The sequence below is a fragment of the Molothrus aeneus genome, chromosome 1, assembly GCF_037042795.1.
Source record: "Molothrus aeneus isolate 106 chromosome 1, BPBGC_Maene_1.0, whole genome shotgun sequence".
Lineage (NCBI taxonomy): Eukaryota > Metazoa > Chordata > Aves > Passeriformes > Icteridae > Molothrus > Molothrus aeneus.
The window spans coordinates 148,041,840-148,059,600 of NC_089646.1; the positions used below are offsets into that span (position 1 = coordinate 148,041,840).

Genomic DNA, 17,761 nt, shown 5'->3' on the forward strand with positions numbered 1-17,761 from the left:
ACAAATCAGCAAATATCTATTCTTGCTTATGTATATTTTAATTTATGCGATCAAAGCAATTTCCAGCTGGTTGCTTCTAAGCAGCAGGAAGGCTTTCCATGTATATCCTACATGCACCATTTAAGATAAAAGCAATAAATAAATAAACAAATAAATAAAGCTATTTCCAACAGACAAGAGCTATACACTGCTCTGAATAATTTCAGCTGTTATTGAACGATGTTGTCTGCTGTGGTCTGCTGGAAAGGCTCAAGAAACAAAAATAAAAAATGATTGCTGTGATATCAGAGAGAGAAGCTTAAACAAATGTTCTGTGCACATATAAAAACTCTTCATTTGAATATGAGCAAAGCTTTCAAAGGTTTAAAGGGAAAGAAGAGCAGTTTTTAATGCCTTTTTTTGTTTATCTTTTGCTTTTAGAGCAGAGAAGGGGGTTTAATCTGCTGGTTTTATGGAAATTGATTTCACATAGCACTGTAAAACAAAAACCTTCTTTTGGGAAACGTGCCAAAACATCATCAGTCTGCTGAGGGTAAGTTTAAGTGGAAGGCTTACAAACTGCTGAGTCCCTCTAATATTATCTGAAGTATATTGTGATGGAAGAAAATTTTTATTAGCAATAACAGGTTCATTTGCTACATCAATTATTTTTTCACTGTATTTATTTCTTCTAATTATTTCTGTAACCATTCTCATTTATATGAATCATGAACCTTGGTTACTTATGTGTCCATTTGGACTATCTATTTAATAGCAGTGATTTAATATCAACATTTAGATCCTTATCCAGTATGATAACCTCAGCTTTTAATTGGAGTCAGGATAAAAAAGGTCAAAAGAGGTAACATGTGTGTGTGCCCAAGAGGATTAAAGTGTGTGCATGCAGAACTATTAATATTTCCAGTGAAATGTTTCATGGGTTCTCTTTGAGCTGGCCTTTTGATAACCTTATCCATGAGACCATGAGTGGTGAGGCCCTGGCTCAGGTTACCAAGGGAATTTGTAGATGCCCCATCCCTGGAAGCTTTTAAGGCCAGCTTGGATGGGGCCCTGAGCCACCTGGTCCAGTGGAAGGTGTCCCTACCCATGGCAGGGAATGAGATGATCTTTAAGGTCCCTTCCAACCCAAACCATTCTATAACTCTATGATTTTATACCCTTATCCTTCAAAGGAGTCTCCCAATTATCGCAGTAGTCATCTGTGGACACACAGCACAGTAAACTGCCTTGAAAAGTCCATTTTTTTTTTCCCTTCATTACAGCCTGCAAGATCCAGCAATCAAAATTTAAGACCTTTCTGACTCAAAGGTTATATTCAAGCAATTATTTCCAGCAGTCATGGTTACCTTCTATGAATTTGTGTCCATGACTTTGTGATTTATACTTTTGGCCTCTGTAACATCTTTTGGAATGAATTGCTCGTTGTAATAAGTGTTGAACTTTCTGGTTCTTTTGAATTTGCTATTGCAGAATTCAATGTGGCAACACTAGGTTCTTGTGTAGCACAAAATATTAAATTATCATTCCCTGTTTTTTTCTCTTCTGTGGACAATTATCTTACATATAAATGAAATTACAATTTCCTAGCATAAGAAACTGAATGGCCTTGATAAATATTAATTCAGATGTGTTATTGAAGCAAATCAGAAAAATTACTTTAGGGTAGTTTAATAGAAAACCATGCTCTCTTTCAGATACACCTGCCCAAAAAAGAAATACTTTTCTTTCATTTTTAGTTTTGTTTTGGGGTTTTGGGTCTTTATTTTTGTAGCAGGGAAGGGTTTAGTTGTTTGGGGATTTTTTGGTAAGCAAAACAATTTTTTTACAAAGGCAAGTTTTTATCAGAATGGGGGAAAAAATAGGATCTGATTCGTGCTTGGGGAAAAAAAACCTACCTTGCACTATATGAAATTATCGAACTGTATAAACAACCTTCATACACACACAATCATCATATTTCTAACGACAAGAAATTTCAATCTTGTGAGTAAACCAGGAGTGGAAATTTGAGAAATGAATTTGTGTCCCATTTAGGCCAGATCCTTGGAGAAACTACTTCTTTATATCTCAGTACCTTATACATAAAATACTACTGCTTTAAAAATTGAAAATATAAGTCAGTCCCATAGAAATAGCATAACTCAGGATTAAAGCCTCACAGACCTCACTAACATCGCTTTGCATTTCACCAGTAACTGCCTTCTCCCACAGATCAGGAAAATTGTAGTGACAACACTGATTTCCCTCATTGTTTTAACTCAAACCTTTAATATAGTTTTTGGCCAAATCCTACTGGCACATTGCCATAGGGTACATGGGTGATCTGTTATTTTTTTTTTAAGAACAATCTGTGGATGTTTATGGATTGTGTTGCTCTAGACATGATCCTCTCTTACTCAAGGAGTTTCACTAAGGTTCTAATCAGTGACTGTAAAATGTTCTGAGCTTTTTGGGTAAAACTGATAAGGTTTATTAAAATTAAATTTTAATGAAAATACATATCTCTCCTTAGATACCAAACAGAGTTGAGGGGGAATCTGTTTTGAAATCTTTAGTGATTTTTGACTGCTGGAAAATGCTGGCTCATTTGTCCTGAACTTAACCTTAGTTGCTATAAAACTTGAAAGCAGATAAAGCTATGTGGTGATATTTAATTTACTTTTGAGTGGGATTTTTCTTTTTAAATTTGATTCAGAAATTGTCATGCTTTTCTTATGTGATTTCTCAGCTGGTAGCACAGGAGAATGGCATGACAAAGTGGAGGTTTATCTTTGCAGATATGAAACAAACTACCAAATAAAAGAAAAATCAAAAGAAAAGCCACCCAGTTATTACAGATGAATTCCTAGAGGAAAATAATATAAACCAATATTCTTCTAATAAACATATTATGGAAGGAATAGCTCTTTGCTGCATAAAAATTCTATTTTCTTTCTACAGATTAATTTATTTGCTAATAGTGTGGAAAGGGGGAATAAGTGAAGAACTTTAGTCCCCAGTAAATGATTTGTTCAGTTTCAGACACAAGCTGCCCATAGGTAGGAGCCAGCAGCACTTCCAGCTGTAGGAGAATGGACCTGCATAATCTGCACCCAGATTCAAGGTACACAAGGCAGCACAGTGTGTGTATCATTTATAGATGGTTCAGTTGTGCTTTTAAGAAACAGGAGAATTCCTGGAAATAAACAAATTTAGGTGAGATAAAATTGCTCAAGAAGGGCCAAGCTTGGCCTAATTCCTCAGTGTAGGGAAGCAGAGAACAAGATCAGGGCTAGATCAGCAATCTTTAAATACACTGTGCCCCTCTGATTCTGTTTCCTCTTCCAGAAAGAACAAGGTAAAGACACTGAAAAACTGAGTATCTGTGTCTTGGTTGCTCTACCAACAAAATTTATATTATATTATTTCCCCATCTCAGATTTCACCAAGATTTCTTGGTTTTTCACAGTGATTTGGAGATGAACAATTAAAAATTCAATGTTAACAAGTAAAATCCTGAAAGCCTACTTTTTTTTTTTCACATAAACTTATGTCTGGAATTGGGGAAAGGAATAGAAAGTTGAGGAGAATCCAGAAAGCTGGGAAAAATAAACCCCTCTCATGTGTAAGCAAGGGGAAACAGGTTTGCCAGCTGCCCATGGCAAAGGATCTGCTTATCTGCAGCAATTTCAAGACTGGCTTTTTTTAATTTCCTTGGTGGATTGGGTTTTCATTCTTTGGGAAGCAGTGAAGAGCTCTCTAGAATTAATGAGCCATGTTTCTTGTGTTTGCCTCCTAAGTGAGTCCAGTGTAAGTAAGGCACTGTGCTTGCAGCATGCCTGAGACTATGCAGACCTCTACACCACAGACCCACCAAAGTTTCCTTGGGGAAAAAAATGAAATATTCCTTGAAGTCTGAGTTATGCTGGAGCAAAATATCTTTCCTAACAGCTGCAGCTGGGCTAATGAGCACTGGCTGCACTCACAGCCCTGGCTAGTGACAGGGAGCTAAGGGAGAAGTCAGTGCCTCAGGCCAGAAACCAAACTCATCCATACAAATGAGAAAACTTGAGTGCGAAGCCCCCACTCCTCCTCCTCCTCACCTTCCTCTTACAAGTATCTGCTCACATTTAGCCCCTGGATCTTAGGTAAGAGAATGGAAGGTATTCAGGCTGGTTTTGGAGGGCAGTGCCTCATCAGGGGCGCAGACTCAAGCTTGGACATCGTTCCCTTTTTTTGGTTATCTTTTGACAGGCTCACCTGCTCATCTCCTGTCACCCTGGGTAAAATGAGATTGCCAGAGGCAAGCTCTCAACTTTCCAAAGAGAATTGCCACTTGTGTTATATTAGGATGTGGCATCCAGCTCTGGCTGTGGGTTCTGCTCTATTTCTCCCACATTCTAGAAGTCTGAAATACAACTCCATGATCTGCAGGTGCCAGAAGCACTCAGTGCAGACACCACAGCCAGCACAGCAGCTGTCCCTGCTCTGCCCCAGCACAGCTCCAGCCCTGGTGTCACAGTGTCCTGCTGTGCCTTGTCAAAGGGTTTGGGCTTAGGTACCCCACACATGTGAGGGGAGAAGTGTTTCAGGTCAAGACAACAGCTATCACAGCCACTGGCCCTACATTGCAGTTCTCCCCTATTATTCCACTCCTGCCTGGAAAGGAAAGTCTTAAACTTGGTCCCTGGCAGTCCAGCTTCCTGAGCCACTCATGGGGTGCTTTTTAGAGAAGTCAAAGATCTCTAAGGATCAGAGAAAGAGTTTTTAACCAAGATCTGGCTCAGTGCTCAGCAAGGACAAGTAAAACCAAGCAGTCCCTTCTCTGCTGCAAAGGGATGCAGCTGCCCAAGGAGCAAAGAGATGAGGCAATCCAAGCCCCAAAGCATCACACCATGCTTGTGGTCATCCCACAGGTCCAGCAAATATGATTGCTCTGGAGATAAGTGGGCCCACAAGACCCTCATGAGGTTCAACAGATCCAAGTGTCACCCCCGAGTTTGGATATTCCCAGGTGAGAGTACAGACTGAGACTCACTGAGAAGAGCCCTGCAAAGAAGAACCTGAGGGTTCTGGTGGATGGAAAACTGGAGAGGAGCCAAAAATGTGCAGCTCAGAAAGCCAAGCACGTCCTGGGCTGCATCCAAACCTCCATGAGCAGCAGGTGAAGGGAGGGGATTCTGTTCCTCTGCCCTGCCCTTGTGATACCCCACCTGCAGTGCTGCTGTGGGATAGTGTGGACCTCTCAGAGCAGGCTCAGAGGAGGCCACAAAAGTGATCAGAGGGCTGGAGCATCTCTCCTCTGAGGACAGGCTGAGAGAGCTGGGATTGTTCAGCCTTGAGAAGAAAAGGCTCCAGGGTGACTTTGCAGCACCTTTCAGTACCTAGGAGTAGCTTATAAAAAAGAAGGAGAGAGATGTTTGACAAGGGGAGGTAGTGATAGGACAAGGGGAAATGGTTTTATACTGAAAAAGAGATTTATTTCAGATTTCAGGATTTTTTTTTTTTTTTTTTACTGTGAGGGAGGTGAGGCCCTGGTGCAAGTTGCCCAGAGAAGCTGTGGCTGCCCCATCCCTGAAGTGTCCAGGTTGGATGGGGCTTGGAGCAACCTGAGACAGTGGAATTTATCCCTGCCCATGGAAGGGGAGTTGGAACTTAAATATCTTTCAGGTACCTTCCAACCCAAACCATTCTATGGTTCTGTGCTAACAAAGCTGGAGATGAGTTCACTCAAAGTCTGCTTCACCACCTTCCTACTCAGCCTCTCACTTTCTCAGTAAGTCCACAAAGCCATTAGCAGTTGCCATAAACTTGGACTCTGTCAAAAAGCTGTGTTACACTATTTAGAAAAGCTGAATCACAAAATTCCCATCCAGAAGCCTGCAAATGATCCCAGACATGTGAATTTCACTCATTCTCAGGCTGGTAAAAGTTGAGGGCTTCAAAGTCTCAAACCTAATGTAATATTTATTATATCAGAATTTTCAACCAGGACAAGCATCAATATCAAAATGTTCACTTGTCAAAGAAGCAGGAGGTAATGGAGGCACCCTGGAAAGGTTTCCCCAGCAGGAGCTGTTTGTGAGTATGCACCACACTGAAGGGAAAAGCCTGGATTGGTCTTGCTGGTTTTCCTCTTTAAACACAAACAACATGGAAGAACTTGAACAAGAGTATCTAATTTTTTATCAGAGCTGACAAAATATGAAAAGCTGAGTCCACCTGGCATATATGAGCTGATAGATGTGCTCCAGGTAAAGTGGTGTTGCAGGAAAACTTTAATATAGCAATGAATTTCAATTTTACATAATTATTTTCAGGGTAGGTCTAGAACTGTTGCAATTTTACATATGGGTCTACAGATATGTGTAGGAATAATGTATATACACACAAGGTATGTGCCATGTTGGAACAGTTCAAGGTAGCAAATGAAACCACAGTGAAACACTGCTAGATTTTTTTTTTTTTCTCCATAATATAATTATTCCCATCCTTGGATGTGTTCCAGGCCAGCCTGGATGGGGGTCTGAACAGCCTGGTCTGGTGGGAGATGTCCCTGCCCATGTCAGGAGGGCTGGAACTAACTGATCTTTAAGGTCCCTTCCAAGCCAATCCATTCTGTGATTGCATGATTTGGGGTTTATTTTTTCTTATAATGTGACAAAAAAAAACCACAACTCTATAGTCATTCAGGTTCTATTGTGTTATGAAAAAAATCTGATGGTATACTTAATTTTTTTATACTTCTAATAAACTCCAATGATAAATGATAAAAAGGTAAGTTCTGAGCTGTGGGAAACCCAAATAAGTTTTAATTGGCTGGTTTTGTTTTAGAGTGCTTGGAAGTGCCATTTATTTTACATTACTGTCTTCATCCTGATTTATACATAGAGGATGCATGATATAAAAACTCTTTGGGTTTGGAATATTTATCAAGAAGTAGATAAATCCTCACTATCACTCTTTAAAATGATTTTATGGGCTTAAGCAAATGATTTTATGGGCTCAAGAAAATGAGACTATATATTGTGTTGCCAAAAATCTTCATTCCACCACATTAAGTAAATACATTGTATAGTTCACAAATGCCCACAAAATAGTACTTTAAAAGCTATAATAATCTGACTATGGAGCAGTTGCTCATCACGTGATTTATGCCTAATAAGAGTAACAAGGCTGTGCATCCCCATTCATTAGAGGATAACACAGAACTGGAAACAGTCATTAAGCCTCTTAAGCTATTGTTCTTTCATCCTTTCCTGTAGTAGAAAAATGAGCAAATTATCTGATCAAAACTCTCTGGTTAGAAGTAATCTTTTACAATCTAATTCACTGTTTAAAAAGTCAACACACAGAGAATCAGAGATACAGCAGTTACCTGTATCACATCAGCAGAACACAGATATGTCACTGATCTGCTGGTATCAGACACATCCCTGTCATGTCTCACAGATTCATTCAGCCTTAGAATGGTTTGGTTTGGAAGGGACCTTAAAGGTTATCTTGTTTCAACCTTCCTGCCATGGGGCAGGGACATCTTCCACTACACAGGCTGCTCAAAGCCCCATCCAATTTGACCTTGAACAGTTTCAGGGATGGGGCTTCCATAACTTCTCAATCTCAGTCACAGCCTCTTACAATCCCAATTCATTCTGTGGAATCATGTTCAAGCAATGCCTTTACACTGATAGAGAACTGAAGCAAAGAAGAATTAAGTCAAAACACCAAACCTGAGGAAAAAAAAAAACTCTACAGATTTGTCTTTCCTTTCTGACACCATGCTCTTTGCACAATATTTGACAAAATTAAAATTTCTTGGTCATTTCATAAGAAAGACCTTGCTGGAGTTAAGGGAAGCTGAACAAATCTGAATGCTGCATTTTGCTTCAAAACCAAAGGAGTTCTCTCCCTCCCTTCCAGCCCTCTCTATCTCATGGTCTGACAAGATTGGCCTCGAGGTAAATTGTTAGAAAGACCTTTGCTTCCCTTCACCTGCTCTAAATATTAGAAGATATTGACCTCCAGCCCTGTTTTACTTAAAGTAGTTCTGAATTATTTTCTTGTCATTATGATTCAGATAACACAAAGCACACCTAGACCCCATGGCAGCTGGTATTATAGTGCTGCACAGTCAAGCTAAATGAAGCTGTAAAGGAAAATCCAGTGGAGCCTTAGCCAGCACTGACTCCTGTGTGCCTCCTCCAAACCACTTCATGAATTATGCTCATGCACAGAGGCCATGGATGAGTCTGGCTGTCCTGAATGCTTTAAAAATCATCAGAGAGAAAAAACGTAAAAGCTTTTAGTTGCTTTTAGACTAAAGAGGAAAAACAACCAAGGAAAACACAATTTGAATTTTCCCCATTACAGGTGGGGAATAGAGACCAAGGCTAATCCAAACTCTTAACCTCTTCCCCAAAATTTTGATATTTTTTTACCAGATCCCCAGTTTCATACCAAGGGAAGAGGTCTGTGTCACAGTTTAGTTCTATACCCCAATCCCCAGCCTATCAGCCCAGGACCAAAAAAACCTTTAAATTAAATTATCCTCTCTGCTTCTCCCATCCAATGAACAAACTGTATGAGAGAACTCAGCAGAGGAAACTCCTCTGCCTTCCCACAGCCATTCCTGTGCCCATTACCTGATCAGAGGCTGGTGCAGAGCCACCAGGGAGGCGTGCACCGTGACGGAGACCACGGAGAGGTGGAAATAGTCGAACATGACGGGAACGTGGTGGTGCAGCCCTCGGCGGGGGTGGAAGTGCAGGCACAGAGTGCGGCTGCTGATCATGGGGATGGCTGGCACATCCCTCAGCCTGCAAGGGAAAGGGGTTTGCAGGGGTCAGTGAAAGGCTGAGCTGGCACAGCCTGTAATGTGCTACAGGCAGCAGACAGAGATGGCTTGAGATGAAATTTTATCAATCCCCAGCTTCGTAAGTGTTAATGTAACTGAAGAGCATCTTGTGCTATGCTCGTGCCAAACTTAAATATTAATACTAATGTAGATGTAATTAATATAAATAGAAATACAAAAAACATAAAGAACATATGCAGAGTTATATATGAATATACAGTATACAAGAAGAACAGATGTGACACAGTTCTAGTTTTCCCTGGTGATTGCCCTTGATGTCCAGATATGCACTAGTAGGTACATCAAGATCTAAATAGCAGAAGCAAATGCATTTAGCAAAGTGTTCAGTTTATTTGAGTCTTCATAGATGGGACACTGCACTGCTCATGTGGGGCATTCACATTATCTGAAAAAATCCCTTCGCCCAGGATTTTTCTCCTGGGAAGCTGAGAAGCCTCAGAGAAAAGGAAAACAGTTCTTATCTCATTTGCTTCTCCTGTGTTTTGCTCATGTGGAATGTGTTTGGAGATTGTTTACCCACAGGTGATTTCATTGGATTCTAGTGTGAATTGTTTTGACTCTTTGGCCAATCAGGACCAAGCTGTGTCAAGACTCTGGAAAGAGTCAGGAGTTTTTCATTATTATCTTTTTAGTATTTTAGTAAATATCCTTTCTGTATTCTTTAGTATAGTATGGTATTTTTTAATATAATATAGTATCATAAAGTAATAAATTAGTCTTCTGAGAACATGGAGTCAGATTCATCATTCCAGCCTTTGTTGGGGCATTTCCCAGCGAATACAACACTTGTGTTCTTCTGTGTAAGAACAATCAACTCAGGCAATTTGTGAGAGTTAGAAGCAGTCCTATGTCAGACACAGTTAAAATATTCTGAGCACCTTTCCAGTTTGTCAATCTGAAAAAAAAAAAAATCTTTTTGGAAGAGACCACAATTCAAAAGAGAAATTGAACTGCCAAGAAACAGTACAAGTTCGATTAGCTTCTCTGGGTTTTGGGTTGGTTTCTTTCTTTGTTTTTTCAGTAAATAAAAGTCAAGACTTTAATTAAAAGTTTGTTTATAACTATTCCAGAATAACTATCCTAGTGTGCAGTCAACCACATGATATCTGAGTCATCTACAGGACAGGAGACTGAGCTGTAAACCTGGAGCACACCTAAACAGATCCTCCCAATGCAAGTGAAACTTCTAAAGAGGAATTATTTTAAGGCATTAAAGACACATCTGAAGCCAATTGTTTTCCAGATCTCAGAAAACCTAGGAATAGGTGGCTGAGTGGTGCATGGCTAGTTCCAAGAAATGTTTCAATGATATTTGCAGAATATAATTTTCTAAAATTCACTACTTTTGTTTCTAGTAAATCACATTAATCTTTCAGGTGATAAAAGAAATTAGGTGTAGGGCTAGAGCACAATTCCATAACCTAAATGTTTCAGTTCTTTTTATTTTTGGCTATAACTTAATGTTTGTTTTTTCTCTCTTTAAGATCCATAAGCACTGATAGTTAAGTCCCCCCTGCCTGAGAGAACAAATTTTGTCTTTTTGTATCTTGACGCTAACAGAAATATGTGCTTGAAATTTGTTTGTGTGCTCTGTGGGTATGAACAAAATCCCACGGGGACAGTCTGAGCATGAAACACAGTTCAGATGATTTCTCTGCATCCCCTCCCACTCCCCATAAATGCTACTCAAGTCACTGGAACTTTTCCCTGATTCAGTGAGGCTCAAAAACATCTGGGATCACACTTCCTGCTACGTCTCAGGAAGGGATGCTACTCCCCCTTCACCTAAGATTACAGAATCAAATTCAGTTAGAAGAAATCAAATTCTACAGGAAAACTACTTCCTCCTAAAATGTAGAGGCTATGTTCTAAATAGAAGAAAAGTGCTTAACATGTTCATAACTCCTGTCTTCAGCCAGAAAATACTTCATTGCCTCCTGAGATGAATGCATTCCTGAGTCACAGACCCTGACCATATGGAGGTCAGTGATGATATTCCCTTTAACAGCAGCAGAGATAGACAAACACTTAAAACCTTTGAGAAACTTACACTTCAAGGAGAAAAAAATGTTCTCCCTTTAAGCAGGAATATGAGATACACACTTCAAATACAGAGAGGAGAAACAGGAAAACTTCAACACTAAGGCAAATGGGAGCCTTATCAAAGCTCTCCTTTTTTAAAAAGGATTCATTTCATCAAAGTAATTTTCTGGTTGAACAGACCCCCACATTACCAACTGAGCTTTAAACCAGCACTTACTGTTGGTCACTATCAGTAAAGTGCAGGTCCAGCTTGAGCTGAAAATCTGCCTCATTCAATGCATCTTCCACCTGCAAAAAGAGAGACAAGGTTACCTTTGTAAGCTGGCACCTACAACACAGAAGGCACAGGTGGGTGGGTTTGTCTGATAAGAGCAAAGGCAAAACCACACAGCAACAGCAGCATGACAGCACAGAGGCAGTAAGAAGCAAATGTGACAGTGAGTTGAGGTAATTGCTGAAGGAGTCAGAGGGAGCCAGAGCAGTCAGAGGTGTTTTCTGCCACCAGGTGCCATGGCATGTCAAAAAAATCACTCCAGACAAGAGGAACAAGAGAGCACCAAGTTTTGCATTTGTTGAATCCTCGCTCTTGTACACCGAGAGCCAGAAGAGCATTTCTGAGGCTGCTCTTCCTCACTGAGTGAGCCTTTATTTGGGATATCTTATCAGCTGAAAGAAAGCAAGGATTGGGTTTTCCTGGATGAGAAACAGCCACAGATCTGTTTGGTCACCTACCTGTAACTAATAAAATTTTCAAATTTTACAGCTTAAAACATTCAGAAATGGCTCAAATAATTCTGGAAATTTCTGATCATTCATCATTGATCTTTGAGTTTATGTCTCAGCAAACCAAGGCTTTCCTGCCCCACAGTGACTCTTTCAGGCCCTTATGAGATTCATGGAGGTAGTTTGTCATTGATTCTTATGTAGACCATTTTCTTTCCAAAACTCAAAGGCCTTGGTTGTTTTAAAAACTAAAACAGAAGTTTAACTTGTTACATGGCTGAGTGTGTCTGCATGTGGAAGGATTCTGCTCACCAAAACCACTGAAGAAATCATGTATGATTCACTGGTAGCTCCATTCTAACTCATCTAACAGGTCCCACCAGTAAAATTACCTATCTTTTATTGTTGATAAAATAGTTTTATTGGATTTTTGGAGACACTGCTAGAGCTAGTAGTTCATTACCTTCACTGGGAAAGAAATTGGATAACACATCCCAGCTTGGCACAGTTAAAACAACTGTAATCAATGGAAATAAATAAATTAGAATAGAAGAGGATTAACCTGCCCAGCACTTTCTTATTCACTCCTTTGAAATGTCAATTCTTCCCCAATAAAAATAGGTTCAATAGAATAAAAAAAATAATTTTTAACAACCTAAATGGACATATGAATAAAAAAATTACACATTTTATAATCAAAATAGTTGTTTTCTGTGAATGTAAACATCCTTTATAGCATGACAGAACACAGCAGGAGGTGCATAGAAATAAATGTGGAAAATTGAAGTTATTCACTGGGGGTGTGATATTATAAATACAAATTTTTTTGCCACAAAAAGGTGAGATATATGTGTTCTGTCTTATGTCAGTGGGAAGCAGCAAGCAGAGGCAGAGAGTGACCTGCTCCATCCTGAGGTACCCACTGGGGGAGGACAATTAATTTCTGTTTGTCCCTGTGTCTTTCCATTGACAATAGGTAGAGCTTAGAGAAATATCTTTGTCTAGATGCATTTGCATTTTAGATGGCTCAAAACAGGCAAGATGAACTCTGCTTTCCAAAGGTGATCATCGTCTTCCTAACAACAGAGTAGGGACTACACTAAAAATGCACTGAAGGCAACATCAGAGGAATCTACCCTGCTCTGACAGATAGGATTCATAAAATAAATAACATCAACCATGTTTAGCCAGGTTTTCCAAAGGTGAAACTGCATTGACAATGTACAATCTTTTCCTGTTGAGGTAAGAAAATTGAGATTCAAGGATTTGTTGTTCTTTGAAGAAATTCTGAAAGATGGTAAATTTAATTCCTTCTGAAGTAATATGGTATTTCTTCTAGCATGGCCACAGGCATAGAGATGTGAAGGGAAAATTCCCACTTCTATATACTGAAAATGTGTTTCTCTTTTGTGATTGCCTCAAAATACCTGGAAGTATGCCTTTCATTTAAAAAAATACAACAAAAAACAACAATAACAACAGCAAAAAAAAAACCAAACCAAAACCACAAAACAAAACAAAACAAAAAAAAAACAAACAAACAAACAAAAAAACTCACAAAAAACCCCCACCTTTTTCCTTTTTAATGAGTTGCTATAGGTAAAAATCACAGTTGCTGGCAGTGCCAAAAAAAGTAATCATTACTGAAGCTACATTCTGAATTTAAACTAGGAATTCAGTACAGTGCTTCAGACAAAGCAAACCTCCTCCTCCTCCTCCTCCAAATAAAGGGGATGAAATTTTGGGTCCGTGCCCAGCCCTGCTGAGCAGCTGCAACAGCTCCTGAGATCTGAGTGTGTGCTCCAAAAAAGTTCAGTAACTGGTGACACTCACCCCAAACACCTTGAGGCACTGAGCAGATGCCTGAGAGACCAAGAGACACTCTTCCCTGCATGAGGTCATGCAGTAAACTGCATAAATTAGATAGTTTTAATCCCAAAACTGTATTGAAATCAGACTGATCAGAATAGTGCAAAATCCCTGTTTTAGGATGGAAATAGGGATATTCTATTCCTATCTGTTGGAAGTGGGGCACTTATTTTCTGTTCATTGGGCAGTTTTTCTTTATCTCTTTCACAACTAATCCTCCCTCCAGGAGATCTTCTGCTCATGGACCATTGAGTGCCACAGCATGGCTGATAAAATTACAGCATCCCACTGGGAGATGCTCCGCCCAGGGGGGAGGAGCCAAGCATTCCTACCTGGATATAATCTGAGATTTGGAACTCCACAGTATTCCCAGAGGAGCAGCTTTCTTCTCCACTGGATTCCCAGAGGAAGATCAGGCCCATCGACACCACCACTGGACCTTCAGAGGAAAACTCCACCCTTCTCCAGGATCCCTGCTCCAACAGAGCCACAGCTGGCACTGCAAGAAGGCTGCAGCCACTATTCCATGGGACTGCTACCAACATCCCATCCCACAGGGTGTCAGGTCAAATTTTGACTCTGTCAATAGGGTTTTTTTTGTTCGCACTATTATATTTGGGGTTTTTTTTAGTTTTCCTAGTAAATAGCTGTTGTTCCTGTTCCCATATCTTTGCATGAGAGCCTTTTAATTTCAAAATCATAATAATTCAGAGGGAGGGTGTTTACATTTTCCATTTCAGGAGAGGCTCCTACCTTCCTTAAGCAGACACCTGTCTTTTCAAATCAAGACAATCCCACATAAAACCGATCCCACATAAAACCGATAAAACCTACAGAGGTAATGTTTTCCTTTTCCCCTCCCTAATATTTAACTATTTAGCCAGAGTGTCAAACTGGATGATCTGGATGTCCCAGATCACTTAAATTTCTCTGGAAAATACAAAATCTAATATACTGTCTTATTCCAGCTTGCCTTACTCTGTCTTCTCCCTGCTACTAAATTTTCCCTGAACAGGGCCAGCAAGGAAGAAGCCAGACCAGTTATGTATTCTACTGCAGGATGAAAGAGGCAAAGCTTCTTCTCTAATAAAAAAGAAAGCAAAAGCCTATGAAAATAAATTAGAGTTCTTTGTAGCAATAAATTCTGCCCTGCAATATTGTTTCCTTTGAATTCAAAAAATGCTGTATTCTGGGACAATACAGAAAAAGACATCAAATAAACCAAAGAGTGTTAAAGCACTATTTATATGGTGAAAGGTATGTTCGGTGCCACTTCAAGGCAAATAATAGTGCTTCCTTCTGTTTAATATCAGGCAAAAAAAAAAAGTAATAAGTGCATCTAGGGTTATGCTCGAGGAGGAGGGGGAGAATTCAAAAAAGAAAAAAGCAAATAATCTAATTTGGACATACACATTGGTTTTGTCATTTGGTTGGTTTTGTTTGTTTAGGGTTTTTTTATCTGAGTCTCTATCAGCAAAACATCTCATCAGCAAAACTACCTGAACACCAGGAGGAACAATGCTCCCCTAATATAATATTGGATAATTGCAGCTCTGACAGCACAAACTGCATGAAGTGTATGAACTCAATAGTTGCATTACCCAGACTAACTCCTTTGTCTATTTTTGATAACTTCCATCCACAGACAAAAACAGTGAACAGAACCTTCACCCGCAACCAAGAAAAATCACCATAGCACACAAGAGGCACAAAAAAGGATTCACATCTGCTGTGTGCTAAATAAATTAAGAGTTATGAACACAGATGATATTTAAAACACTTTAAAAATCTCTAGCTGACTTGCCAACACCACATTGCAAGGATTTCATCCAACACAGGAGATTATGTGACAATGATACAAAACTGTCTCTGAATAGTTGTGGATGTGGTAGTGGCACACTTCAGTCTCTCCCACATTTATATCAAATTTGCAAAGCTGTGGAGGACAAGACAGCAAAGCAGAAAAAAGAAGCCTAAAAGCATTAAACAAAGTGAATTGTGCTAATCTGCTCAATACACAAAAAATTATTAGAGATTTTTATTTTTTGTATTTGATTCTTTAGAGTGCCTTTAGCAACTCATCTGGAACAACAGACCTGTTTATCCTCTTATTCTACATTCAGGAAAACCCAAAGTTACTTTGCCACACAGAAAAATTGAGTTTATCTGTGAAAATCCACTCTGTAAGTACAGAATTGGGCATCTGAGCTCTTTCCAGGGAATCTCCTATGAAAAGCCAAGTGCTGCTGCATGCAGCACATCAAGAGTCAAGATGAGTTTTAGCTGTGGGGCATCTTGTGGGTTATTTTTTTATATCCCATTTCATGAGGTGCACAACTTTCCTGAATAATAATGCAAAAATCATCAGAAATCATCCCTGCTCAATACAGTGGAAACTGCTGTAATTTGAGGGGAGTGATATTTAGTCAGAGGTATTCCATAGAGTAAGGATAAAATTAATATTGGATAAAGCATGCTGGGACATTTTCCTAACAAGTATTGATAGACTTGCATTTAGTCATTTTTCACATAAGCACAAACCAACAATTCTAGGGAGGAATAAATTGACGACGCCATCATTTAAAAAAAAAGAAAACCAAACCAAAACAGCAAGAGGAAAGTGGGAGAGAAAAGGAAGCATGTTAACCTTAAATTGGGTTCTCAAGCTGTTTTAATTTAGATCTCTGTATAACATACACACACACACACATATACCTATATATATATATATATATATATATGCTTTGAAATAGGACAAAAAAGAGATTTTAAATCTCATTATGATCAAATATGAAATTATACAAAGGACAGGTGAGTGTCTCTGGCCCTGAGTTCAACACACAGAACACACAGCACATGATTCATACTGGCTGTGTAACTCATAGTGCCACCTTTTGATGACAAGCGGACGTGGCAAAGATGTTGGTGTCCTGACTCTTGTCACCACTGAGGGCAAGTACCAATGCCATACATTTTGTACCAGTCCTTGGGCTGGCAAAGCACAGTGATGGCACATGGGACATGCCTGAATGCCATTCTATTGTGACACTCTCTCCCCTTGCTGTTTAAGATTTCAGCAAAACAGTGCTCTCCATGAACAAAGATTGCTCCACCCTTGTAGCTCCTGGGAACAGGAATTGCTGTTGGAAGACTTTGGTTTCACATCAGTAAGATTAAACTAAAGGTGCTCTACAAGCTGGGTGTCCCAGATTGTGTTTTTACCTTGTGTGAGTGCTCCTGTTGGCTGAAGGAGTGGATGGAAAAAGGGGAGAAGGATCTCAGGGAGGACATGTTGTTGCTTAGGTACCACAGAAAGCAAAAGGGTTGTACATGGACTCTAAGGAAGGGAAAGCTCCAGCAGCTCTCCCAAGGAGAGAGCTGCAGTCAGGAGCACCAAGGAAAAAGGCCAGGAGACCTCTGAAGGGTGGAAAAGGCATGAGGAGCTGTAGAAAATTTCAGCCACAAGAGACAGGAGGAGAAGAGAGTAATAATAATGGAGTAATAATAATAGTAGCTGGTCTTAGAAAGCAGCAGACTCCCAGTTTTCTCAGATGGGGCTGATAAGCACAGCTGTGCTGAGTGATCCAATGTACAAATGACAAATTATGGTTGAGACACTCAAGTTTTTGATATTCAGATTTACCAGAGTATGTCAATATCTTATTCCACTGGAAATCCAAGGTGTAGCCTGCTCCAAAACAAGCAGAGTTGTACAGTGTCAGCATGTACAAACAATAAATCACACATTTATGGGTACAGATCAGTCAGTCTCCTCCTAATTCAGCTGCTGGTGTATTGGTCAGATAAACTGTGCCTTTCCCTCCAGCAGCTGCATGGATGAGACCCCTGGCAGCAGATGGACTTCTTCTGCAATGGAGATACCTGTGCAATGCACACCTAAAGTTAAGTGAGAGGAATCCCAGCCCCGCTGGTTTTTATGTGCATCCCGAAAGAACTCACCCTTTCACCATCCAGAAGCAGGTGCACTCTGAAGTTCATGGTCTCATTAAGAATGATCTCTTCATTTCTGTACAAAATCTGAAATATTCTGCTGTAAACATTGTTTTCATGAACGCAGGTCGAGCAAAGGCTGGAATCACCTGCACAAAACACAGACAAACTCCTGGTGTGATTTCAGCTGGGAGATTAATTTCTATCCTGTGATTTCACTCCAAGGTTACCTAAGTAGTACTTGTAATTAAACACTTGCATTCTCAATAATTAATGGTAGTAGAGCAGGCTGTTATTGTGGGTTGCAGGTTCACTGACATG

The 17,761-nt window shown here is 39.7% G+C and overlaps 1 protein-coding gene across 1 annotated transcript in view; it reads right to left on the reverse strand.

Moving 5' to 3' along the window:
• The window catches only part of FAM135B (family with sequence similarity 135 member B), a 192,249-nt gene that overhangs the window by 54,365 nt on the left and 120,123 nt on the right, over positions 1 to 17,761 (reverse strand). Inside the window, exons 4-6 of the mRNA XM_066566718.1 lie at positions 17,450 to 17,589; positions 11,115 to 11,185; positions 8,622 to 8,795 (exon numbers count right to left, since the gene is read on the reverse strand). Coding sequence (XP_066422815.1) covers positions 8,622 to 8,795; positions 11,115 to 11,185; positions 17,450 to 17,589 — 385 coding nt within the window. The remainder of the gene's footprint in view (positions 1 to 8,621; positions 8,796 to 11,114; positions 11,186 to 17,449; positions 17,590 to 17,761) is intronic.